Raw genomic sequence first — 27798 nt, forward strand, 5'->3', positions numbered from 1 at the left:
ATTACGAAAAGGGGATGAATGGGTTTGGGGCAAAAGCCAAGAAAATGCCTTTGTAAAAGCGAGAAAATTGTTATGCTCAAATAAATTGCTTGTGTTGTATGATCCATGTAAGCGTTTGGTACTAGCATGTGATGCGTCGTCATATGGCGTCCGGTGTGTATTACAACAAGCTAATGATTTCAGGAAACTGCAACCGGTTGCTTATGCATCCAGGCTCTCTCATCTAAGGCTGAGAGAGCCGACAGCATGATTGAGAAAGAAGCGTTAGCGTGTGTCTATGGGGTAAAGAAAATGCATCAATACTTGTTTGGGCTAATATTCAAATTGGAAACTGACCATAAGCCACTTATATCCATGTTCTCAGAGAGTAAAGGGATAAATACCAACGCATCGGCCCGCATCCCAAGATGGGTGCTCATGTTGTCCGCATACAACTACGCCATCCGCCACAGGCCAGGCACAGAAAACTGCGCCGATGCTCTCAGTAGGCTGCCATTGCCCACCACGGGTAATGGCGCAGCCCACAGATCTAGCCATGGTTATAGAAGCATTTGAGAGTGAGCAATCACCCGTCACTGCCCGGTAGATCAAAACCTGGACAAGCCAGGACCCCTTATTAACTCTAGTCAAAAGCTGTGTACTTCACGGGAGCTGGTCCAGTGTCCCAGTGGAAATGCAGGAAGAGATAAAACCGTTAGTGGCACAAAGATGAAATGTCTATACAGGCAGACTGCCTTCTGTGGGGCAATTGAGTAGTGGTCCCCAAGAAGGGCAGAGACACCTAACCCTAACCCTAACCCTAAATGACTTCCACAGTACCCACCCAGGCATCGTAATGATGAAAGCGATAGCCAGATCCCACGTGTGGTGGCCTGGTATCGATGCGGACTTAGAGTCCTGCGTTCACAGATGTAATACATGCTCGCAGTTAAGCAATGTACCCAGGGAGGCGCCGCTAAGTTTATGGTCTTGGCCCTCCAAACTGTGGTCTAGGGTACACGTCGACTTTGCAGGCCCGTTCTTGGGTAAAATGTTCCTTGTGGTTCTAGACGTGTACTCCAAGTGGATTGAATGTGAGATAATGTCGGCTAGCACGTCCGCTGCCACGACTGAAAGCCTGTGGGCCATGTTTGCCACACACGGCCTACCTGATGTCCTGGTGAGCGACAATGGACCATGTTTTACCAGTGCTGAGTTCAAAGAATTCATGACCTGAAATGGGATCAAATATGTCACATCTGCCCCGTTTAAACCAGTGTCCAATGGTCAGGCAGAGAGAGCAGTGCAAACCATCAAGCAAGGCTTGAAGAGGGTAATTGAAGGCTCACTGCAGACTCGCCTATCCCGAGTCCTGCTTAGCTACCGCATGAGACCCCACTCACTCACTGGGATCCCACCTGCTGAACTGCTCATGAAAAGAGTGCTTAAGACAAGGCTCTCGTTAGTTCACCCTGATCTACATGAACAGGTAGAGAACAGGCGGCTTCAACAAAGTGCATACCATGATAGCGCAAATGTGTCACGTGAGATTGAAATCAATGATCCTGTATTTGTATTTAATTATGGACAAGGTCCCAAGTGGCTTCCCGGCACTGTCGTGGCCAAAGAGGGGAGCAGGGTGTTTCAGGTCAAACTTTCAAACGGACTCATTCACCGGAAGCACTTGGACCAAATCAAACTCAGATTCACGGACTATCCTGAGCAACCCACCTTGGACCTACCTTTTTTATCCCCCAACATACACACCAGTGGCAACCGGCATCACGGTTGACCACGAAGCAGAACCCATCATCCACAGCAGCCCAGCAAGGCCAGCTGCACAGCAGCCCAGCGAGGGCCCAACAAATGATTCAACAACACCAGCTTTCACACCGAGACAATCAACCAGGGCAGGAAGGGCCCCAGATCGACTCACATTGTAAATAGTCACACTATTGCCTTTGGGAGGTGGGGCGGGGAGTGTTGTTTTCGATGTATACTTGTATTTACTCTGTGCGGCCACCAGAGGGCTCATCCCCTGGAGTCCCAAGGGATCCCATAATCCCTTGCGAGCACAGGTATTTGAGGAGGCTTCACAGGTTGGAGAGGCAATCTGGAGACCTGCAATAAAAGATTAAGGTCCACACTTTACTTTGAGCTCACAGTGTTCAGTCTGACTCTTTCTCCATACACAACAGATACCATCCTTTATTTCTTTAATTAGCCACGGATGGCTATCTTTTCTTTTACACCCTTGCCTCCTCACTGAAATATATTTTTCTTGAGACTTATGAAATATCTCCTTAAATGTAGGCCACTATTCATCAATCGTCCCGCACTTTAATCTATTTTCCCAGTCCACTTTAGCCAACTCTGTCCTCATACCTTTGTAGTCTCCTTTATTTAAGCTGAGTACGCTGGTTTGAGATCCAACTTTCTCACCCTCCATCTGAATTTGAAATTCAACCATGCTATGATCGCTCATTTCAACGGGATCCTTTACTAGGCGACTGTTTATTAATCCTGTCTCATTACACAGGACCAGATCTAAGATAGGCTGCCCCTGGTTGGTTCCGTGACATACTGCTCAAGGACCCGTCCCTTATGCACTCTATGAGCTCTTCCTCAAGGCTACAATGACCAATTTAATTTGTCCAATCAATATGGAGGTTAAAATCACCCATGATTATTGCTGTTCCCTTTTTACAAGCCCCCACTATTTCTTGGTTTATACTCCGACCAACAGAGTTGCTACTGTTAGGGGGCCTATAGACTATGCCCACAAGTAACTTTTTCCCCTTATTATTCCTTATCTCCACCCAAACTTTTGCAATATCCTGATCATTAGAGCCAATATCGTTTCTCACTATTGCAGTGATTCCATCCTTTATCAACAGAACTACTCCACCTCTTTTTCCTTTCTGTCTGTCCTTCCTAATTGTCAAGTACCCCTGAATGTTTGGTTCCCAGTCCTGGTCACCTTGAAACTACGTCTCTGATATAGCTACCAGATCATACCCATTTGTAACTATTTGTGCCAACAGCTCATCTAATTTGTTACGAATGCTGCGTGCCTTCAGATAAAGATCTTTTAAATGTGTTTTCTTACCAATTTCTCCTGCTCTGGCCCCAGATTCTGATACACTCTAATGTTTATAGATTCTGTCCCTTCCTGTCACGCTCTGGTTTTTGTTTCCCCCAATGCTACCAATGTTATATAATGGATTAAAATACTTACTGGAGACACTCAAGCCATCATCTTTTAATTGTTTCTGCAGTTTGAATGCTAAGTACTGCTCACAGGGCGAGCAACAGACCACAGTGACACACTGGCAAATCTATTGGTTGCATATGGACTTGCCAAAGCTCAAGATTTCAGAATGCTAGAAAAGTATAGAAAAACCCATAGGAGGTTTTAAAAAGTAAACTACAGATGTAAATAAAGGAGAAAATACTTGAACCTAAGCAAATGAGACAAATATGGGCAAAGTCAGTTCAAATTGTATTGGCTATATTAACAAGTAAATGAATAATATATACTATAAAGAGTAAGAGGAGGTGAGATTATCCATTTCACAAATACTGGGACTGGTTAGGACTCATTTTACACAATGTGGGAAGATCCATCTATCAAGTTACTGCTCTCATAGAAGATGATGTGCAATAAAGAACATTTTATTAAACCATGCCTCATCAATATTCAATTGTGCTGTATTGATGGTGAGAGATAAGCATTCTACCACTGTAATTGGAAGTGAAAAATTGAGATTAGATATGAGAAAAACAAGTGTACCTTTCCATTTCAGTGCACCAGAGAATGTCTTCCTTCTCGTTCATTAGGACTGGGAAATGCTGGTCTTTGCCCTGCTTGACAGAATTAGATCTAGTGGTGATGGTTCGCACTTTGTTGAACTAAAAGAAAAAAGTTATGCTTAAGACCAAAACAAAATCAAAATAACAAAAAAAATCACAAACTAATGAAAATAATAGAAGCTTTCATTTTATAAAAAGTTACTGAGGTACTATAATATATAAACACATATGGTTTTCCATATATTCATAATGCAATATGAGCTGCAAGTTTCACGCTCGTTTTATGTTCCACGCTCAAATATAAAGCAAGCTAAACAGATAGTCTTTTTGGAATTGAGCACATTGTTTAAAGAAAAATATAGTCTAGGATCAAATATTTTCTAGCTCGGTATGTTATGTAACATTATCAGTGACAATCAATTTTCATTGGTGGGAAAAGGATAATATACTTTCAATAATAAGTTTGCCCAATTATAATTTTGAGAATAATGTTATATTATAAAAACAATAATTAGAACCAGTATATCACGATGGAGGCAAATGATAAGTATTGCTTTTTGATTATTTTACGTTATGGGTAGGGTTTGGATCCTTTTTATACAGCAAAAGGCAAACTTGGAAAATGGGAACATGGCTTACCGGCAGGTTCAGACCATCAAAAAACTTTGATAAAATCTGAACAAATACCAAATATGGTGCATAACCAAATAAATAGTTATGAGTTCGAGATTCGAAGGTGTTGAAAAGTTAAGCTCAGCTCCTGTTAGACCTACTTTCTCACTGAGTCACATGTCACAGCACAAACCAACATGTGACCTAGTGCACAAAGTCCATTGATGTGGGAGAGGCAAACAGGTAGAATTTGAAATATTTGTCGCAAACCTTTTTCATCCTACAATTGTGGAAGTAGATATTTAGAGAAAGCAGTTAGTATGCTTATCTCACAAAAAGAAAACAGAAATCATGCAAATATCAGGAATCCATTATTTTTGTGATAATTGCCACAGTCTGTAGTTGCAGAGTGCAAACACTTGTTAGCTTCATTCCCACAGTGAAATATTTCTACTGCTTACAAAACAATGGAAACGTCCAGACAATCGAGCATGACAAGTGACGACAATGAAAATAATAAAAACACAAAAATGACATCTGGTATGGAACAGCAAACAACTTTACAGGAACAAAACAAACCGGTCTGGCACCAGACCATATTGAAACCAACTTGTCACTGGCATGGCCTCAATTGCTGTGGGTGGAGCCAAGTACACGGGGTACGAAACAAGTATACTATGGACCCATAGTGCTCTTGCAAGTGTATTTCAATGGCAGCATTTGTAAAATGTTCCCAAGATTTCAGTAGCCTGGATCGCAGCGTGATTTATTTGTTTTAATATCCTAATACTTTGCCAAATTTCATCAATGTATGTAGGATATTCTGGCAGTTGATAGTCTTTATCCCTCTCTTACATACCAGCAGCAGCAGTACTGTAGGAAAATAATGCTGTTATGATTCTGGTGGTCCCCTGGCACTGATTTTACCTGTATTGCTAAGTCGTGGTGGGGTTGTGGATAGGTGTCATGAGCCATCGTGTGTTGAGGGTATCCCTTGCCCGCCCCCCCACCCTCCCTGCTCCTAGCAGACATCCTGTTACGCTGGTGGTCGGCTCGAAATTTGGGGGGAATGGTTGAGTGTCGCAAGATAAAAGCACTGTGACAGCTATCTCGATACCATACATAAACGTGCATGATCTTGTTTCACCAGATGGATATTAATGGAGTGGTAGCCCTTCCTATTCACAAGTTCTGCTGGCTGCTGTTCTGATACTCTCATGGCAACATATGTACAGTCAATGAAGCCCTGGACTCGAGGGAAACCAGCCACTGCTGCCAACCCCCAAGCTTTCACGGGTTGACTGTTGAGGTCAATGGGGGAGGGTGATGTATTGGTTAGCTATGGCGAACAGGGTATTGGTGACCTGCTCAAAGTAACTATGTACTGCAGACTGGGAGATGTGGGTGATGACTCTTGTAGCAGACTGGAAGGAGCCAATGGCAAGGAAGTCAAGGGCTGTGGTGACTTTGAGAGCCACTGGCAAAGCATGGTCCCTGGTCCAGTAGGCGGCAAGTCCTACTGCAGGATGCTGCTGAGGTGCGGCCTCCTGATGCACTGCTCTTCAGATAGATCCAAGAAACAAACTCTTGGTTTGTGCACCCTGCATGCTTCTTGGTTTGTACACCCTGTACGCTGGGTATGGCCTCCTATGAGTACTCCCCACCCCACTCCCTGCCACTCCACCTGCTATATTTTCATAGGCCGAGCTGCTGCTGGTTGCTGAGGTACTACTGATAGTATGGCTCTTCCTCCAACAGTTCCTCCATCCAATGAAACTGGAAAGAATAGCACCCATGATAAGCAAATAGAGCTTATTGAAGGTAATTAAGGCAAAAAAATGTAAGAAATAAGCAATCTGGAAGGTGGAAACTCTCCTGGCAATCCAAACAGCACAATGGTACACAGATCCTTTGATCCAATTACCTGCAGATGAGTTCCCCTTTAAATACTGCTTCAGTGGCCACGCTGGGCGGGCATGGTTAAAATCGCCCCATATGTTTCAGCATCCTGGAGGACCGCACTTCCATTTGTCACTGTATGGAGTGGTGGTGTGATGGTCTGGTAACATGCTAAATTAAATACTATTGTTATATTTATCACTTTAGATTCCCATTCTCTTGATTAACACTTAAATTGAGCTACAAATTCAAATTTATTATGAATTTCCTATTGATAATGAACAAATTTAGTGTTGAATTCAAGCACAAGTTCCCATCTATTTGGTGAATAAAATTTGAATTTTAATCTCCCAAATTTTGACGTTCTATGAAGCACAACATTTGTATGAGACTGGTACAAAAAGCAGTTCCCTGTACGAACTATGTTGAGAGGCCTGATATAAACAACTGTTGTTACATCTCCCGCTGGCTTGGTTCAATTGGTAGCATTCTTGTCTCTGAATCAAAGGTTGTGGTTTCAAGCCCTCTTCAGGATTTGAACACGCCCTCTGGATGCTCCAATGCAATACTGAGGGATTGCTGTATTGCAGGAGTTGGTGTCCTTCAGATGAGGCTTTAAACCAAGTTCAGGTTACTATTAAAGATCCTATGGCTGTTACTATTCAAAGAACTGCAAATGGTTTTCCCAGTATCCTGGCCAATACTGCTCCCTCAACTAACAGCACAGATTAACTGATCATTCACCTCATTGTTTTCAGATCATGCTGTATGTAAAATGGCTGCTGTATTTGCCTCCACAACAAGAATCACCATGCTTCAAAGCAATTCTTTGTAAAGGGCTTTGAGACATTTTTGAAAAAAGCGATAAGGCCCATTATATACACAAGCCCTTATCTTTCTAGTATCAGTGGACAAGAAAAAAGTCAGTATGTTCCATAGTTTGCCTCTTTAATACTGCCTGCCTAGGAAAAATGCTGCTTATAAATCTTTGGAGCTGGAAGTCAGTTTGAGTTATCCTAACTAAAAACAAACAGCTGAGATTTATTTTAACTAACTTCAACTTACATTAACTAATTTAATTTAAAAGGGTTGATGCCAGTGTTAAAATAATGCTGAGCAGAATATCTAGGTTAATGAATTATGAAACAGAGGTGCAGTTTAAACACAGTTGTAGATGGTAAGGAAAACTAACAAGTACTCAGCTATATAACAAAACTTATTGAGGGCGAAATTCGCTAAGAGCCCGGAGGCGGGAGTTCCTGCGCCCTACGGCCTATATTGAGCTTACCGACCCAGAGAGGATGTGGAGAGCAAAATATCGTGCTCCATTTCCTCTCTGGGGCGGGAGCGGGGCGCAAAGCTACGTGGTTTGCAGCACTATGCGGTGGAACGCGTAGCGCTGTCGTGTAGACAGGGCCCTCCCCTTCATTAAAGGGGAGGGCCAAGCTGCCGACTCTGCAGGCAGGAAACGTGGCCATCGCTGGATCACCAGGGAGGAGGGTTGCTGTGGCAGCAGCCCGGCATACAAGTGGAGTGCCGGGCTGCAAAATCGTGACACGGACCCGGCAATCGACAAACAAGAAGGCCACAACCGGTAAGTCGGCCATTATTTATTTTCCTGCTGCACCGCCCCTTTAATTTTCGCCCTGCGAGCAGCCTACAGCCCAGTATGTGCCCCGTGAAGCTGTCACAGGCATTGCACGCAGCAGCTTCAAGGGGACACTACCAAATTTTCGCTCTGGGGTGAAAACGGGTTGCTCTGCACGGTGAAGACATCATCATCGCTGGTGCAGTGGCATGGGGCGCTACCAGTAGGAGCGGGACGCTACTGGATACCACCGCCGCTAAACTTCCGTAGTACCACATCCCGGCGAAAAATCGTTTGCGCCCGTTAGCGCTCCCCGGGGGTACTAACGGGAGGTGCAAACTACCCAACTTTTTGCCCCTTAATATATAAATTGCAATATATTATTTTAAAATTGTGTGTGACCTTGGTCGGAGCACATCATTGTATGCCCAGTTTTAATCTCCCCTTCAAATGAATATCATGTTATTGGAGAGGGCTCAGCAGAGGAGTACAAGACTAAACAGCAGCACTTAGAGGACTTCACTATAAAGAGTGATTGTGTACCCTAGTTCTTTTCTTTCTTGGGAAGACTTGATAGAAGTTTTTAAGACTATGAATGGATTTTATATTGGAAATAGCAAAGTTTTTCTGGAGTACACAGAATTCCAGAATCAGAATTCAAGATAAGAAAAACAAAAATAAATTGGCAATTGAGACAGAATTTTGTAATGAAGGGGTGATGTACATGTGGAATATGATGAGGTGCAGGTGGCTGTACAGGAAACGAGGAAATTTGAAGTTCCTGGTATCTGAAGGGATTCGTCGCTATAAATGATAGAGAGATAACTCATAGGAAAGAAAGGGGTTTAATCAGTTGGACTGGATACTGGATGAATGGTTTTCTCCGAACTAACTATTAGCTTGTAGTTTAATTGCTTACAGCAGCAGTAGACTGTACTACTACCCATAATCAAGCAGTCATGAAGTGCTTTTATTATCACATGGAGCACACTCTGCCATATCATTCAGAGTATCAAAAAAAGTGAAAAACCATTATAGTTGGAGCTGAAGGAGCTTCCTCAGTCATGATTCACAGTCTCTGCCATAACTAGCACCAGTCAAACAAGAAATGCTGGCAAAGAGGCTGACCTTCATAGACTGGAATTCTCTGGTATGGTATTTATTGTTTCATCTACCATATTCCATGTACATGACATGGCAATATTTCCAGTTAGCCCACTTTTGATAAGGAACTCTAATGTGACAAAATAAGACCTGTCCAGACACATGCATTGGGAATGAGGCTCACTCATTTTGGTTAAAAATGTAAACAATGTTGTGCTATTTTTCTTTAAAAAAAGAGCTTCCCATGTTTTGATGAGTTTGTACTCTACTTAAATCGCACATAAAATTTCCCCGAATTCACTGGGATCTAATAATAAATTCGGAAGTTTTTAAGATACTAACGTGACAAGTTAATCCTGCCTTAATTTGTAAATAGTGCCACTTTAATCAGTTTAGTTGTCATTTTCAACTGGTCTTTACTGAAACTCATTGAAATAATAAAAAAAGAGCCTGTTTCAGACTTCAGTATTTAACATTACACCACAGTGTATCCCTGTTGACCTTGGAACACTGGCAGTATGTACTGGAAGCTTTCCAAGATTGGTCAGATTGACAGGATATTTAGAGCTAAAATTCCTCAGGCATTTGTGGCAGATTCTCATTGTGACTTCAGCAGGAGTCTTTTGAAAAGGCCACAAACTGCCGGGAATTGGAAATGTCAGCTCCTGGCCTTACCTGGGGTCATCCGCTGTATTTTTATTAATCCTGTAAACTCTTGTGCAAGGGGCTATTACTCATTTTCTATTTCACACCAGATTAAACTGAAAAACATCAGGAGGTCAAATTTGCCCTGTTTTGCGACGCCTGTTAGCACCTTAGGGGGCACTAACCAGGTGCAAAACAGTTTTTGCCGGGGGGGGGGAGGTGTGAGGGTTAGTGGAGTAGCTGCCACGATAGCACCGCACCTCACCAGTAGCGCCCGGGCTGCCGTGCAACTGTTGATTATGTCATTGCCGTGCGCGGCGACCTTACCACCCCATGGTGGAAATTGCCCAGTGGCCTGACTGCTTCTTCCGTTGCATGGTTTGGGCGACCATCGTGCAGCCCGGCACTCCGTTTTGGGTGCTGGGCTGCAGCCTCGGCACCACGCCGCCCTGGTGGCCCAGTGGAGACCATCAGATGCCCAGCAGAGTGCACAGTGGTCTTCTCCGTTAACTGAAGGACAGGGGTGTTGAAACCCGTCAGCGCTATGTGGCTGATGAAAGCGTCGCAGTAGCGCCCTGGAACGCGTGCCAACAGGAAGTGGAGTGCCGGAGAGTGCGCTCCACTTCCTGTGAGGGGCGGTAACTGCAATTTCGCAGCCCAGTCGGGATTTCAGCGCCGGGTGCAGGAAGTCCCGCCCCGAGTGGGTTACTGCCCCCAATCGGGGCGCAGGGCAATTTCACCCCCAAACCCTTTAAGCTGCATGCAAATCTAGTCTAGAACAAATCACTTCTCAAAGTCGGAGGATACACTGCTTTATAAAGGCAAGCATATTATACTATATAACCTGCAACATATTATTCTGTTATTGAGTTGGAGCTGTGTCTAACTTGGTCTGTCCCTTTAATACTACAAGGTTTTTTTAATAATAATGTTAAATAAGATGATATTAAGATCAATTAAAGTCTCAGAAGATCCTGAAGTTAATTAGAGGGTAATTGTTTCTCTGTAGATTGACAACAGCTTGTAAATTCTTGACTCATTCTCAAGGTTAGAGGAAACTAACAGGAAATTACTGGCTTTTTTAAAAACAAGTAAAACAGAAAATTGTAATTGTGACAAAGTATAACATCTGAAGTGTGATGGATGCATCTCAGAATTTTATATACACTAGAGGATCTCTTGTGGAGTTGCTCACAGGTAGTATAGAGCACCAGTTAGGAGGTTTTAGCTACTAGCTTGGCCTCCTTTTAAGGCCACTGCTCAAGTATGTCTGGTGGGAATTTAGGAAATGAGCGAAACTTTTAATTGCAGCTTATTATAGGTGAAATCAAATGGATGTCAGTAAATTGCAGGCCTCAAGTCAATGCTTGAATTATTTTTCTAAGATTATTTTGCATCTGCAACGAAGTTTGATACTTTGGAGTGTACTGACTGCAGTATAAGACATATGCCAGATGTAAGACATTTTACATATAAAAATCAATCGAAAAATATAAGAAAATCTTCTCGCAATGAGTAAGAGGATACATTGTTTTATGATGAGGATAGAATTACAGGAACCAGGTGTGATGCAGAAAATATATGCCACACACAAGACTCACATATACACACGTACTTTAACTTTAAGTAAAATTGGGTGGGGTGTCAAATGGACGGTCAACCCAATCCTGTCAGCTTCCATCAGGTGGGTTAGCTTAAATTTACCCCCAAAATTACCCTGAGAGTCCTACCCTTTTAACCAACAAAACAGGATAGGCAGGACAATGGACTTCTTAATCATGTCAGAAATACAACTCTATGTTCACCCTTCAGAAAGTGCACTTCCTGTAAGAAGAGTCATTACAATGCCAGTTTATGTCCACTGCAGAAAACCTCCCTTTCATGTTATGTACCTTTAAATAGTGGAGTCAAGAACAAAATAAAAAGCATCACGCTTGCAGCGGGGGTGAAGAAACTGCAGTGGCAAACAAATTAAACGGAAGCTTCAGCCCACCACACTTTACTGGAATTGCCATTAAATAAGGGCAGGCGGTGGGCTGAAAACAAATGGGAAAGAAATAAAATCAGAAGTTTTGAAGAACTAATCAATATCAAATAAAACATTATAACAGTTGAACTATGCTGTAATAGAATATTACTCTACACTCTAGTCTGGGTTCAATCACACATAAGTAGGTAACTTGATATTTTTTAGTCAGTAAATAAAGTTGCAACAAATAGCAAAAGAGCTGTTGATTGTTGGGAATGATGCACAAAACCTCCTCAGTCAAAATAGGAGATTGAATAAAATTGAGTGAGAATATCAATTTCCATTCCTGAATTTGCAAGAAAAGACTGAAACCATGTGGAACTGGATGGCATTGTGGTTTGGCAGTCTTTTCACTTTTAGATGCTGACTCTGAATTCACCCAGAATGATGTGATGAAAGTTTCCTCTCTCTGATGGCTGTAAGAGCCTTGTGTGAAATACGTGTTTATCGTGCTAACCCAATCCCTGGTAGGTGTGAACTTTCAGTACAAAAAAGGCCTAAACATGACAAAAATAGATTGATCCTAGATCGGTCCTACGAGACGAATTTAGGGAGCTAGGAGTTTAATTAAAAAGTAGGACCTCAAAAGTTGTAATCTCATGATTGTTACCAGTGCCACGTGCTAGTCAGAGTAGGAATCGCAGGATAGCTCAGATAAATACGTGGCTTGAGCAGTGGTGCAGAAGGGAGGGATTCAAATTCCTGGGACATTGGAACCGGTTCTGGGGGAGGTGGGACCAGTACAAACCGGACGGTCTGCACCTGGCAGGACTGGAACCAATGTCCTAGGGGGAATGTTTGCTAGTGCTGTTGGGGAGGAGTTAAACTAATGTGGCAGGGGGATGGGAACCTATGCAGGGAGATAGAGGGAAATAAAATGGAGTCAGAAGCAAAAGATAGAAAGGAGAATAGTAAAAGTGGAAGGCAGAGAAACCTAAGGCAAAAAACAAAAAGGGCCATATTACAGCAAAATTCCAAAAGGGCAAAGTGTGTTAAAAAGACAAGCCTGAAGGCTCTGTGCCTCAATGCGAGGAGTATTCGGAATAAGGTGGACGAATTAACTGCGCAGATAGCAGTGAACGGGTATGATGTAATTGGCATCACGGAGACATGGCTCCAGGGTGATCAAGGCTGAGAACTCAACATCCAAGGGTATGCAGCATTTAGGAAGGATAGACAGAAAGGAAAAGGAGGTGGGATGACGTTGCTGGTTAAAGAGGAAATTAATGCAATAGTAAGGAGGGACATTAGCCTGGATGATGTGGAATCGGTATGGGTGGAGCTGCGGAATTCCAAAGGGCAGAAAACGCGAGTGGGAGTTGTGTACAGACCACCAAACAGTAGTAGTGAGGTTGGGGACAGCATCAAACACGAAATAAGGGATGTGTGCAATAAAGGTACAGCAGTATGTAGACTTTAATCTACATATTGATTGGGCTAACCAAACTGGTAGCAATGTGGTGGAGGAGGATTTCCTGGAGTGTATTAGGGATGGTTTTCTAGACCAATATGTCGAGGGACCAACTAGAGAGCTGGCTATCCTAGACTGGGTGATGTGTAATGAGAAGGGACTAATTAACAATCTAGTTGTGCGAGGCCCCTTGGAGAAGAGTGACCATAATATGGTAGAATTCTTTATTAAGATGGAGAGTGACACAGTTAATTCGGAAACTAGGGTCCTGAACTTAAGGAAAGGTAACTTCGACGGTATGAGGTGTGAATTGGTTAGAATAGACTGGCAAAGGATACTTAAAGGGTTGATGGTGGATAAGCAATGGCAAACATTTAAAGATCACATGGATGAACTTCAGCAATTGTTCATCCCTGTCTGGAGTAAAAATTAAACGGGGAAGGTGGCTCAACCTTGGCTAACAAGGGAAATTAAGGATAGTATTAAAACCAAGGAAGAAGCATATAATTTGGCTAGAAAAAGCGACAAACCTGAGGACTGGGAGAAATTTAGAATTCAACAGAGGAAGACTAAGGGTTTAATTAAGAGGGGGAGAATAGAGTACGAAAGGAGGTTTGCAGGGAACATAAAAACTGACTGCAAAAGCTTTTATAAATATGTAAAGAGAAAAAGATTAGTGAAGACAAATGTAGGTCCCTTGCAATCGGATTCAGGTGAATTTATAATGGGGAGCAAAGAAATGGCAGACCAATTGAACAAATACTTGTTTCTGTCTTCACGAAGGAAGACACAAATAACCTTCCGAATGTACTAGGGGAGAGTAGGTCTAGTGAGAAGGAGGAACTGAAGGATATCCATATCAGGCGGGAAATTGTGTTCGGGAAATTGATGGGATCGAAGGCTGATAAATCCCCGGGGCCTGATAGTCTGCATCCCAGAGTACTTAAGGAAGTAGCCCTAGAAATAGTGGATGCATTGGTGATCATTTTCCAACAGTCTATTGACTCTGGATAGTTCCTATGGACTGGAGGGTAGCTAATGTAACACCATTTTTTAAAAAAGGAGGGAGAGAGAAAACGGGTAATTATAGACTGGTAGCCTGATATCAGTAGTGGGGAAAATGTTGGAGTCAATCATTAAGGATGAAATAGCAGCGCATTTGGAAAGCAGTTACAGGATTGGACCAAGTCAGCATGGATTTATGAAAGGGAAATCATGCTTGATTCTGGAATTTTTTGAGGATGTAACTAGCAGAGTGGACAAGGAAGAACCAATGGATGTGGTGTATTTGGACTTTCAAAAGGCTTTTGACAAGGTCCCGCACAAGAGATTGGTGTGCAAAATCAAAACGCAGGGTATTGGGGGTAATGTACTGACGTGGATAGAGAACTGGTTGGCAGACAGGAAGCAGAGAGTAGAGATAAACGGGTCCTTTTCAGAATGACTAGTGGAGTGCCACAGGGCTCAGTGCTGGGACCTCAGCTCTTTACAATATACATTAACGATTTAGATGAAGGAATTGAGTGTAATATCTCCAAGTTTGCGGATGACACTAAACTAGGTGGCGGTGTGAGCTGTGAGGAGGACGCTAAGAGGCTGCAGGGTGACTTGGACAGGTTAGGTGAGTGGGCAAATGCATGGCAGATGCAGTATAATGTGGATAAGTGTGAGGTTATCCATTTTGGGTGCAAAAACACGAAGGCGGATTATTATCTGGATGGCGGCAGATTAGGAAAAGGGGAGGTGCAACGAAACCTGGGTGTCATTGTTCATCAGTCACTGAAAGTGGGCATGCAGGTACAGCAGGCGGTGAAGAAGGCAAATGGTATGTTGGCCTTCATAGCTAGGGGATATGAGTACAGGAGCAGGGAGATCTTACTGCAGTTGTACAGGGCCTTAGTGAGGCCTCACCTGGAATTTTGTGTTCAGTTTTGGTCTCCTAATCTGAGGAAGGATGTTCTTGCTATTGAGGGAGTACAGCGAAAGTTCACCAGACTGATTCCAGGGTTGGCTGGGCTGTCATATGAGGAGAGACTGGATCAACTGGGCCTTTATTCACTAGAGTTTAGAAGGATGAGAGGGAATATCATAGAAACATATAAGATTCTGACGGGACTGGACTGGTTAGATGCGGGAAGAATGTTCCCAATGTTGGGGAAGTCCAGAACCAGGGGACATAGTCTTAGGATAAGGGGTAGGCCATTTAGGACTGAGATGAGGAGAAACTTCTTCACTCAGAGAGTTGTTAACCTATGGAATTCACTGCCGCAGAGAGTTGTTGATGCCAGTTCATTGGATATATTCAAGAGGGAGTTAGATATGGCCCTTACGGCTAAGGGGATCAAGGGGTATGGAGAGAAAGCAGGAAAGGGGTACTGAGTGAATGATCAGCCATGATCTTATTGAATGGCGGTGCAGGCTCGAAGGGCCGAATGGCCTACTCCTGCACCTATTTTCTATGTCTCTATGAGGGGTCGAAATCCGGTACCGCTGTTTGAGGTGGTGACATCGCCTGAACGGTGATTTTACCGCCAGGCTGTAATCACCGCCTCAAACTGCGAAATTCAGTTTTACCGCCCAAAGATGAGAGAGCAGTGCTAAAAATGGCGTTGCACACTCATCTTCGGACGTCAACGGAGTGGTAGCGCAGGAGGCTGAGTGAATTTGCCAACAGTAGAGTGCGGCATGCGAGTTGAAAAAACTGAAAAGACAAGTTTCCACACCCACACTGGTGCCATTAATACATAAATGCTGTAAAAATTTAAGTTAACAATTTACCTTGATCTCTGGACGATACCGCCCCAGGATCCCCGATGTACCGACAACTTTTCCAGGCTGTACACTTTTTTTGAAAATTCTTTGCGAATTAGTTAAAAGAGCACACAGGACTTCGGTACAAACGCATTAGACAATGTGCTAATAATTGTTCATAAAGGAATTAACACCTCTAAACTGGCAATCTCACTCAGAGGGGTTTGTGTGGCAAGTAGGAATATTCACACAGTTTCAGCACGGCTGAGTTAGAGTTCAGGCACAATGATGGGACAACATAAAAGGAGCTTTACTTTGCATCCAATCCGTGCCACATGAGTGCTTGGTGTGGAAAGTGGTAAAAAGTATTCCTTTCTTAACAATTGCACCTTTCCATTTTATGTTGATGACTGCAAGAATAAAAATCATCAATATATTGCAAAAAAAATTGAAAAGCCTCTAAAATTATTAATAAAGTTTGCACATTGTTCGGATTAATTTGTCCTTTTTTTAAGCACGTAATGAAAAAGATTCATAAACTGGGAATAAATATACAGATTTTTACTTTCAACAGGCTTCACAGCCAGCATGTAAACCTGACATGATGTCAAAAAATATACATTATCAAACTATTTGCATATATCAATGTGCCAGTGAACTGTCAAATACCTCCCTGACTCAGGATTTGAAAACTCACTAATAACTGACATCAATATTTCCACAAGTCAGATTATTACTGTCTGGCAATATCATATAAATAGCTCTGTTGCAGCATAAATCAGCTCGGACCCTTGGATGCTGTTGCTTTACTTGTTTGCTTGGCTTGCATGTGATAACATAAATAATGCTACGTCACCATCACCAACCAGGTTCCATTCACTGCACACGAAGCATTCTGCTTTCCTCTGAAATTCAGAACACACACGTGCAAATATGTACCTAATGCATCAAGCATCATGTAAGAATATTTGCACGTACATTAATGCCCCAAGCATTGCAGGAAATCAAAGCATCCAGCAATAAGTAAACAAAAGAAACAATAGCACCATATCATATCCCAAAATGTTTTACAATCAATTCATTATTTTTTGGAAGTGCTGTCACTGTTGTTACGTAGACAAACACAACAGCTAATTTACGCACAGCAAAATCCTAGCAAATGAGATGAATGACCAAAAAATCTGAGTATAATGATTACTACAATAACGTGCCTACTTCAATGTAGGAAAATGTCCCAAGGCACTTTACATTTGGGGTTCAGGCCCAAGTATAAGCACAAGGTAAATTAGGGAGCCGGCTGAAGTCACTGTTAAAGTAAGTCTTAAGCAAGCTTTTGAGGGTATGGAAAGATGTGGCAAGGTGCAGGGGTTTAGGGAGAGAGTCCTTGAGTCTGAGGTCAAGATTGTTAAAGCTTCTGCCATCAATGGCAGACAACAGAGAGGAAGGAGGGAAAGCACAGTAGACCGGAGGTGAAAGGTGGACGGTACGAGCAGGAATGTTGACTGTAGAGATTTGCAGAGGTAGGGATGCATAAGCTATGCAGGGATTTGTAAAAAAGGATTTTGAAGTCGACCTGATGAGGGACAGGGAGCCAGCGGAGTTCAACAGGGACAGGGTTGACAGGCAAGCAGGACTACATGCGAGATAGGAGATAGAATATGGGTAGTAAAGTTCATGGAGTGGAGCATGGGAGGTTGCTGAACACATGGAAAAGTCTCAAAGTAGCCAAGGCATGGATGTGGGTTTCAACAGCTGTGGGGTTAGGAAGGGTAAGAGATACAGGTATTTTGAAGGAGGTCATGGACATGAACTGAATGTGGGGTTTGAAGCACAGCACTGAACAGAATACTGATGTTGTAACCATTGGGTTGAACTTTAGCAGCCTAACTTAGCTAATTACACATGTTATTTTTGCTGGCACTTTACACAACATTTATTAAGAAGATATTCCTTCCCATTGATCCAGGCATGATTTTAACACAGGTAACACCACCCACAGTATCATTATTTCCATTCTTTTCAGTGACCTCACATCATACTGTATTCACTTTGCCAAATCTATGCCAATTTTTGCATATATTCACACAATATAACATCTAGAAAAGTGAATGAGAGCAAATTCACAATGTTGAATAGAGTGAATTCACATTCTATAGATATAAGCACCAGTTCCATGCTCCTTGCTCGCAGTGGGGGAAGTATGCTGAGAAATTGCAGGCATGCGGGCAATACCACACTGTATTGTGGAACTGGCCCTACTTAAAAAAAAGAACAATTTTTTAAATATTAATATCTAAATAACCTAAACAATGTATTGTTTTTATATTTTATGTTTGAACACAAATATACCACTATAGACTTCAATGGGCTAATGGTATCCAGGAATCAATAAAAATAACAGTAACAAGCCAGCTTTTCAGCATTTATATTGTTTCAAAACAGTTGAGTTTTCAGAGCCAAATTTCCTTATTCTTTCTGCCATGTTCAGGACAGGCAGGGTGTAGCTTTGGAATAAATGGGGAGCAGGACTTGTCAAAATTTCTAGTCCATTTGTGGGCGAATACATGGCAAGTCTGCCACAAATAGGCAGGTGCAGGCAAACAGAGCAATGATAACATTCCGGCATTTGTGCCCTCAGTAACCCTGAGTGCCAGGGATGTCTGTACGAGCTACTGCAGTGTGAAAATCAGCCCATTGAATGCCATGGCCAGCCTGTCTTCTTAATTTTCTGAGGTGGACGTCCCAGTTGCAGGTTTAATGGTGCAGGCGTCCTCTTAATACATTCAATGCTACTGACCCTAGAATCTGAGAAGGGGTCAAGGCACATCCATAATGTGGGTCAAATTCTGCCCTGTGCCAGGTCCACACCCAAAATGCCTCCTAAGAAAATTCAGGGTCCTCATCTTACTGTTTTGGAAAAGACAAAAGCTGAGCATTTGCATCTCAATTTAACATTTTAAACAGCAAGTACATAAACAGTGTACCAACACCTGCGTGTGATCTCTTTACAGAGGATTACTTGGGTATGATACAGTATGTGCTAGGGATTAATGCAAATCTAGTCCCCAAATCCAAGCTTATATGTTCTTGGCTGGCTTTGCTGGGTCTGAGCTCAGATTGGCTTGGTTTACTCTCTATGAAGTAATAGTTCTTAATTTTTTTCACTGAACTTAGATTGAACCAGAATCAGAAAGGGCATTTTCTTAAGTTTATGGCCAGCCACTGAAACTTGCAGCAAATACATTTCATTCAACCGTAATAATTTCTTTTGGTTTTATCTTGGTATGGAAATATCTGTAAGTTAAAAAAAAACTTTTAACAAAAGTGATTCTGCCTATCCTTTTGCTTCTCTCATATCACATACCACTCCTTGGCCAAGAGATCTGAAAGGTGACCAGCTCCCATGCCAATCCACAGGTTTATTCATGAGTGAGCCAGAAGCGAAGGTCCACTCTGTTTGGAGGCTGCTATATTAAGGTTGGTGTGTTCTTTTGACTGCATGCCTGAGATTGTGAACTCACTGCATTTTACATATAATGAATTGTAAAATATAAAATGAAAAGTCAAGGGCCAATATTCAAAAGCATTATGATGGCTCAGTGGGATAGAGTTGCTCGATATGGGTTCCAGTCAATGATTCCCTATATGCCGAGTTCAAAACCTCATCATGGTCAACAATGTGCCTATCAGCAAGAAGGGATCAAAGTCAGACCCCAGTAAATTCAAGCCAATATCTTTACTGGCAAAAATATTAAAAGCTCATGGAAACCATAGTAAATGAGAAGCTGTTACAACATCTCATAGTAACCTACTATCTGTTTGATAATTTAGCTTTAGAGTAAAGCAGTTGACTCCTGATGCCCTCATCCTCAAGATCCAAAAATGGAATGATTCTCTCGTTGTCCAGTGTGAAATTAGTGCAGTAGCCTTTGACATGGTTGGACCTTCGAGAGGGTGTGCCATCCCTCCCTCACTGAGATGATGTGGTATATCTGGTGAGCTGTTTAACTGGATACAACTCTTTCTCAGAAGATGCAAACACCAGGGGATGGTTATTGGATGCTGATCTTCTTATCTCAACACCTATGCAGGGAAGTGTGCTTGGCCCCACTCTATTTCTTGTCTTCATCAGTGACTTGGTGGATGCCATCAAAAGTGATGTTCTCTTTGCTGATGACACAACCCTCTACAGAGTGGTTAACTCCCCATCTGAAAGACAAGCAGCGACTGAATCACTGCAGGAATAGACAGAATTGGACAGTGGGCGGACAAACGGTGTGTTACCTTCAACGCTAAGTAGATCAAGTCAATTACTCGGTCAAGAAAACTTAATGTAGACCACCCACCTATACTTTACAAGATTGTAAACTCAGCTCAGCTCCTTGGTTTTGCAATTAAATCTGATCTATACTGGGAAAAGCAAGTGAACGTGGGTGGGAAAGCTGGCAGATTGGGGTTCCTCAAGAAAGCTCAGCCATATTCGTCACCATCAGCAAATTCAGTGTTCTACAAAGCCCATATCTGCCAAGTAATGGAACATTATTGCTCCATTTGGGAGGCTGCAAATGCATTGCCTGTTCCTGGACATACTCCAGTGAAATGCCGTGCAGACCAGGGGATAGAATGAGAATGGCTTACTCCACACCAGGGCCCACCTTCCACAACATTAGAAGGATGTGGTCAGACTGTCAGTCCTCTACAAGATTATGACCAGCCCAACCCCACAAGAGCTCAAGCCAGGAGCATAAGATCTGCTGCATTTGCACCTCAATATTCTGTTTCAATTCAAAAACTTTGCACAGAATACCAGCGGCGAAGCTTAACACACCGGTTCTCCTGCCTCTCCAGACAGAGAGGTCATCTAGAGCTCCTTCCCTTCCACGCAGAACATCAAATACAAAAGTAACCATCACTTCTTGAACCAGGGTTGCATTAGACTATCGGAAATTTCTGATTTGGCCATTGGTAGTACAATTTTTTCATACCTTTTTGTACTCTGAGCAACCACCAGGGTCAAATTTGTAAGACATCTGTCCTTGCTACAGCTGTACCTGTTTTTGTGTCACCCAATGTACAAAGCAAAAAACTGAAGGATAGATAAGTCTCCAGACGGATTGGAGAAAATGGGAGAGAGAATTGTCCACTCTCCTGCACATCCCAGTGGTTCTTGTGGGAAAGAAGGTAACATTTCCAGTGGGTACATACCTTAAAGAAGCAGGGATACAAATTCACCTTGGGTGGAAGCGCAAGACTGGCAGTATCGCATCAGTCAGTTGTATATGTCCAGCATGATATGATTGAAGACAATGGAACCGTGCAATCAATGGAATTGAATATCATGCTGGGCATATAACAGGGGGCCAATGCGATATTGCCCATTTTGCGCTCCTGCCTGAGGTGAATTTCTACCACGCAGTGCGCTTTAATTTGTGTTTACATTATTATTTTTAAATAAAGATAAATGCAATTGTTATCCTGGATCCAGGACAGCATAGTCCATGCCAACAAGGAGAAAGAGTAGGGATAATGCACCATGGCCATAGAGAATGTCATCTGTGACTTTGGTTAGAGATTGTTTGGTATGGGAGGGGCGGAAACCCAACTGGAAGGATTGAAACAGAAAGTTGAATGACACTTTCAAATGTGAGCTGGATTAACTCGTGATCAAAAAGGGCTCAAAGATTGTCTGTTTTCGTGTGTGCGGGTCAGAGAGGGAAATGTGTGTAGAAGGAAACAGACTAGGATTGAAAAATTATGATGTTAGGATGTCGGAAATGTTCTGGAATGTTGCTTGATATCCTTTGAGGATCAGGAAGTATTTCTGCATAATACGGAGATTAATTGAATGGGATAAGACTCATGATATGGTAGATTATGCATGGTGCCTAGTAGGAGTGAACTTAATTGGCTAATCAGCCTTTCTTCACTGCTTTCTTATATTCTTATTTCTGTTGTGACATAAAATTATTTTTTTTAGCCCATGTTCTAACATAAAATGATTTTTTTCCCCTTTACCCAAAAAGTGAAGTTTATTCAACTGGAGGTCTAGCAGTGAGAAATTCAGGCTAGTTAATAGGATAAAGCAAATATAATACTCTTAACAAGCTATAAAAAAAATAACATTTGTGATTTTAATAAAATTATGCACAAATCAGGAGCTAAACATGAAGCTTTTGTGATTTTAATTAAGACATATTAGGGCTGAATTTCTGAATAAGTGTTTCTGGTGAAGAGTGGTACTTGCAGGGAGAACTAGTTGAGAAATTGCAGGCTGCAAACCTTACTTTTTTCTCCAATTCAATGAACAGACAGAAAATCGAGGGCTGAAAGTCCTGTAGTGAGTGCTGCCCCTCACAGGGAGTGCCCAATAAGTGGTGACAAAGCTGTACCTAAAGATGATAAAAAGCTGATACTGGCCAAAAAACAAATTACCATAAGAAGATAACAGCGGATATTACTGGTGGTTGTTTTCAGCCATTTTGATCAAGTATGGATTAAGTAGCACATCACATTCAAACCACTGATAGTGGGTTACATCAGTGGCTGAAACCCATAGATAATGAAAGTCTCTCCACTGAAATGGAGTGTTTGGAAACCAAAGCTAATACAGTTAATGGATTCAAATCGTATGACTGTACATTAAAAAGACGTTGCTTTTAATAACTGTGATTGGACAGGCAGGAATAGTTCTTTTCTTATTTTGAGAAATGTTCTGCTGATTGGACATTATTGTGCACCACCAGAAAGAGTGGTGGAAAATATATTTTGTAAACATCCATTCTCACAGTGACAAAGGATTGCAATGTAGCACCAGTGTGTACAGGTATTAATCTAAGGATGCTGACACTGGGAATACAGCACACCTTCCTTTGGAGTAACACATGATTCAATACCAATTCATTCTTTATTTGACAACGGGGGATGTGTTATGCAAAGTTAAAGGACAAGGAAATCAATGGGTAAGTGCTATGAATGGTATATATTTCATCAACAAAATAGAAAAGCAGACATGATTGGGTGACACCAGGCAGAGAATTGCCTCGGTGCATGTTCATTTCCTATGATTGGTGTCACTGTTTATGTAAACATCTTGTCATAATTTTAGCAAAAACTTGGCGGTTATTCCGAATATATATTTTAAATGAAGTGATACACATTGACACCAAAGAATGGTATAAACAAGCAACCTAGGCAGTGTGAAGAGCTGCAATAAGTTACAAAGGATCAGATGCATTTCTTCCAATAATTACATTTATGTATTTTTGCTTGGGATGATTAAACTGTTGTTTAAAATGATCGCAAAGGTTGTAAGCACAGCAAGTACTGTGCTCTACAGGGGAGAAACACCCAGGTACTAGAACTGGTGATTCACAGAAAAGGATAACATGTCCCCATAAACAATGTAAAAGGTGTCCCTCTAGAGAGACAGATTACACAGTCGTACAATGTCTTCCAACAAAATGTGAATCCCTTGAGGGTATTTTAAAATACTTCAACAAAGTTTTCTTGGCTTAATTCTCTCATATCCTCTTTTGCCATTTCACATCCAATAACCACACCAAAACTCAGAATTTTTCCTGGTTATTACCCATTTTAACCTTTACAAATTGTGCTCAGTTCATGTAAGATGCTATTTTGAAAGCTGAATTTGGTCTTTTTCTTTTATTTCCAACAGAGCCTTTATAGAATAGACTTAAAGATGATTTATAAGTTAAATGATCACATTTCTGTTCTGCATTATTTAAGAAATTACAGGCCATTTAGATACACTGTAACCTAAGTTTCCTTTCTGTTTTGCAACACTCTGACACTGGATGAACTAGATGTGATCTCAGTTCTCACTTCTCCTGTCTCAGCTTGCATAGTCTATGGTATTTGATCCGAGCCTCAGGAACAAAGGGCAGAAAGTATTTGGTTCAGTTTAATTTCAACAGCAATATGTACAGCTGACTGCCTTTAAAGTAGGATTTTTATTTTCATTCGGCTTAGAATAGATTAAATTTTGCAGCTGCGAGGTATATGAGGTTTTGAAGTGACTTACTATAAGTCTGTTTCAGAAGGGAACACAGACTAATGATCACAATCTACTGATGAAATTTTAATCTCCAATTTCATACAAAGTTTGACCTTAATCTCTTTCAGCAGCATTTTGCAGCTTTATCAGATCTTAGCTTCTCTTACTGATAACATTTGAACTGCTCCAACACCATATTTTAAATGGAAAGTGTACAATGATTAATTGTTATTTAATCATAAAAGGAGATATTAGTATATTTACTATTGTCTCTCAGTCGCTCTTCATCACCCTCATAGAAGTGGTGGAATACACCGTTTTGGGTACTGTTGGGGGGGATGACAGCAGCAGCCAAGTTCATGGCACCTTGGGTGGCTCTGCTGCACAGGAGGACAGGAAAAAGAGTGGGAGAGCTGTAGTGGTAGGGGATTCTATTGTAAGGGGAATAGATAGACATTTCTGCGACCGCAATCGAGACTCCAGGATGGTAAGTTGCCTCCCTGGTGCAAGGGTCAAGGATGTCTTGGAGCGGCTGCAGGACATTTTGGAGGGGGAGGGTGAACAGCCAGTTGTCGTGTTGCATATAGCTACCAACGATATAGGTGAAAAACGGGATGAGGTCCTACAAGCTGAATTTAGGGAGCTAGGAATTAAATTAAAAAGTAGGACCTCAAAGGTAGTAATCTAAGGATTGCTACGAGTACCATGTGCTAGTCAGAGTAGGAATTGCAGGATAGCTCAGATGAATATGTGGCTTGAGGAGTGATGCAGAAGGGAGGGATTCAAATTCCTGGGACATTGGAACCAGTTCTGGGGGAGGTGGGACCAGTACAAACTGGACGGTCTGCACCTGGGCAGGACCGGAACCAGTGTCCTCGGGGGAGTGTTTGCTAGTGCTGTTGGGGAGGGGTTGAACTAATATGGCAGGCTGATGGGAACCTATGCAGGGAGACAGAGGGAAGTGGAATGGGGGCAGAAGCAAAAGATAGAAAGAAGAAAAGTAAAAGTGGAGGGCAGAGAAACCCAAGTCAAAAATCAAAAAGGGCCACATTACAGCAAAATTCTAAAGGGGCAAAGTGTGTTAAAAAGACAAGCCTGAAGGCTCTGTGCCTCAATGCGAGGAGTATTCGTAATAAGGTAGAAGAATTAACTGCGCAGGCAGCAATTAACGAATATGATATAATTGGGATTACGGAGACATGGCTCCAGGGTGACCAAGGCTGGGAACTCAACATCCAGGGGTATTCAACATTCAGGAAGGATAGACAGAAAGGAAAAGGAGGTGGGGTAGTGTTGCTGGTAAAGAGGAAATTAACACAATAGCAAGGAAGGACATTAGCTTGGATGATGTGGAATCGGTATGGGTGGAGCTGTGGAATACCAAAGGGCAGAAAGCGCTAGTGGGACTTGTGTACAGACCACCAAATAATAGTCGTGAGGTTGGGGACAGCATCAAACAAGAAATTAGGGATGCATGCAATAAAGGTACAGCAGTTATCATGGGCGACTTTAATCTACATACAGATTGGGCTAACTAAACTGGTAGCAATACCATGGGGGAGGATTTCCTGAAGTGTATTAGGGATGGTTTTCTAGACCAATATGTCGAGGAACCAACTAGAGGGCTGGCTATCCTAGACTGGGTGATGTGTAATGAGAAAGGACTAATTAGCAATCTTGTTGTGCAAGGCCATTTGGGGAAGAGTGACCATAATATGGTAGAATTCTTCATTAAGATGGAGAATGACACAGTTACTGGCAAATGATACTTAAAGGGTTGACGGTGGATAGTCAATGGCAAACATTTAAAGATCACATGGATGAACTTCAACAATTGTACATCCCTGTCTGGAGTAAAAATAAAAGGGGGAAGGTGGCTCAACTATGGCTAACAAGGGAAATTAGGGATAGTGTTAAATCCAAGGAAGAGGCATATAAATTGGCCAGAAAAAGCAGCAAACCTGAGGACTGGGAGAAATTTAGAATTCAGCAGAGGAGGACAAAGGGTTTAATTAGGATGGGGAAAATAGAGTATGAGAGGAAGCTTGCTGGGAACATAATAACTGACTGCAAAAGCATCTATAGATATGTGAAGAAAAAAAGATGAGTGAAGACAAACTTAGGTCCCTTGCAGTCAGATTCAGGTGAATTTATAATGGGGAACAAAGAAATGGCAGACCAGTTGAACAAATTCTTTGGTTCTGTCTTCACGAAGGAAGACACTCTAGGGGACACTAGGGGACAGTAGGTCTAGTGAGAAGGAGGAACTGAAGGAAATCCTTATTAGGCAGGAAATTGTGTTAGGGAAATTGATGGGATTGAAGGCCAATAAATCCCTGGTGCCTGATACTTAAGGAAGTGGAATCATTGGTGATCATTTTCCAACAGTCTATCGACTCTGGATCAGTTCCTATGGACTGGAGGATAGCTAATGTAATACCACTTTTAAAAAAAGGAGGGAGAGAGAAAACGGGTAATTATCGACCGGTTAGCCTGACATCAGGGGAAAATGTTGGAATCAATTATTAAAGGTGAAATCGCAGCGCATTTGGAAAGCAGTGACAGGACCGGTCCAAGTCAGCATGGATTTATGAAAGGGAAATCATGCTTGACAAATCTTCTAGAATTTTTTGAGGATGTAACTAGTAGAGTGGACAAGGGAGAACCAGTGGATGTGGTGTATTTGGACTTTCAAAAAGGCTTTTGACAAGGTCCCACACAAGAGATTGGTGTGCAAAATTAAAGCACATGGTACTGGGGGTAATGTACTGACGTGGATAGAGAACTGGTTGGCAGACAGGAAGCAGAGAGTCGGGATAAACGGGTCCTTTTCAGAATGGCAGGCAGTGACTAGTGGGGTGCCGCAGGGCTCAGTGCTGGGACCCCAGCTATTTACAATATACATTAATGATTTAGATGAAGGAATTGAGTGTAATATCTTCAAGTTTGCAGATGGAACTAAGTTGGGTGGCGGTGTGAGCTGTGAGAATGACGCTAAGAGGCTGCAGGGTGACTTGGACAAGTTAGGTGAGTGGACAGATGAGTGGCAGATGCAGTATAATGTGGATAAATGTGAGGTTATCCACTTTGGTGGCAAAAACACGAAGGCAGAATATTATCTGAATGGCGGCAATTAGGAAAAGGGGAGGTGCAACGAGACCAGGGTGTCATGGTACATCAGTCATTGAAAGTTGGCATGCAGGTACAGCAGGCGGTGAAGGCGGCAAATGGTATGTTGGCCTTCATAGCGAGGGGATTTGAGTATCGGAGCAGGGAGGTTCTACTGCAGTTGTACAGGGCCTTGGTGAGGCCTCACCTGGAATATTGTGTTCAGTTTTGGTCTCCTAATCTGAGGAAAGACGTTCTTGCTATTGAGGGAGTGCAATGAAGGTTCATCAGACTGATTCACAGAATGGCAGAACTGACATATGAGGAGAGACTGGATCGACTGGGCCTGTATTCACTCGAGCTTAGAAGGATGAGAGGGGATCTCATAGAAACATATAAAATTCTGACAGGACTGGACAGGTTAGATGCAGGAAGAATGTTCCCGATGTTGGGGAAGTCCAGAACCAGGGGACACAGTCAAAGGATAAGGGGAAAGCCATTTAGGACTGAGATGAGGAGAAACTTCTTCACTCAGAGAGTTGTTAACCTGAAATTCTCTACCACAGAGAGTTGTTGATGCCAGTTCATTGGATATATTCAAGAGGGAGCTAGATATGGCCCTTACGGCTAAAGGGATCAAGGGGTATAAAGAGAAAGCAGGAAAGGGGTACTGAGGGAATGATCAGCCATGATCTTATTGAATGGTGGTGCAGGCTCGAAGGGCCGAATGGCCTACTCCTGCACCTATTTTCTATGTTTTCTAAACAGTACAAGAGAAGACTTTCAAAGTTTGAAGAACTCCTTTGATGTGACATTATGAATGAAAACAGAAGATGTTATTCATG

At 42.3% G+C, this 27798-nt stretch overlaps 1 protein-coding gene and 1 long non-coding RNA gene across 3 annotated transcripts in view; one reads left to right on the forward strand and one right to left on the reverse strand.

Annotated features, from left to right (window-relative positions):
• Positions 1–27798, forward strand: part of LOC139267192 (uncharacterized) — a 108042-nt gene that overhangs the window by 32446 nt on the left and 47798 nt on the right. The window lies entirely within an intron of this gene.
• The window catches only part of dnmt3ab (DNA (cytosine-5-)-methyltransferase 3 alpha b), a 725841-nt gene that overhangs the window by 22841 nt on the left and 675202 nt on the right, over positions 1–27798 (reverse strand). For both annotated transcript variants that reach the window (XM_070885120.1, XM_070885118.1), the window contains one exon: positions 3773–3891. In XM_070885120.1, the coding sequence (XP_070741221.1) occupies positions 3773–3891 (119 nt within the window). The remainder of the gene's footprint in view (positions 1–3772; positions 3892–27798) is intronic.

This window comes from Pristiophorus japonicus, chromosome 7 (assembly GCF_044704955.1).
Source record: "Pristiophorus japonicus isolate sPriJap1 chromosome 7, sPriJap1.hap1, whole genome shotgun sequence".
In the NCBI taxonomy this organism is placed as follows: domain Eukaryota; kingdom Metazoa; phylum Chordata; class Chondrichthyes; family Pristiophoridae; genus Pristiophorus; species Pristiophorus japonicus.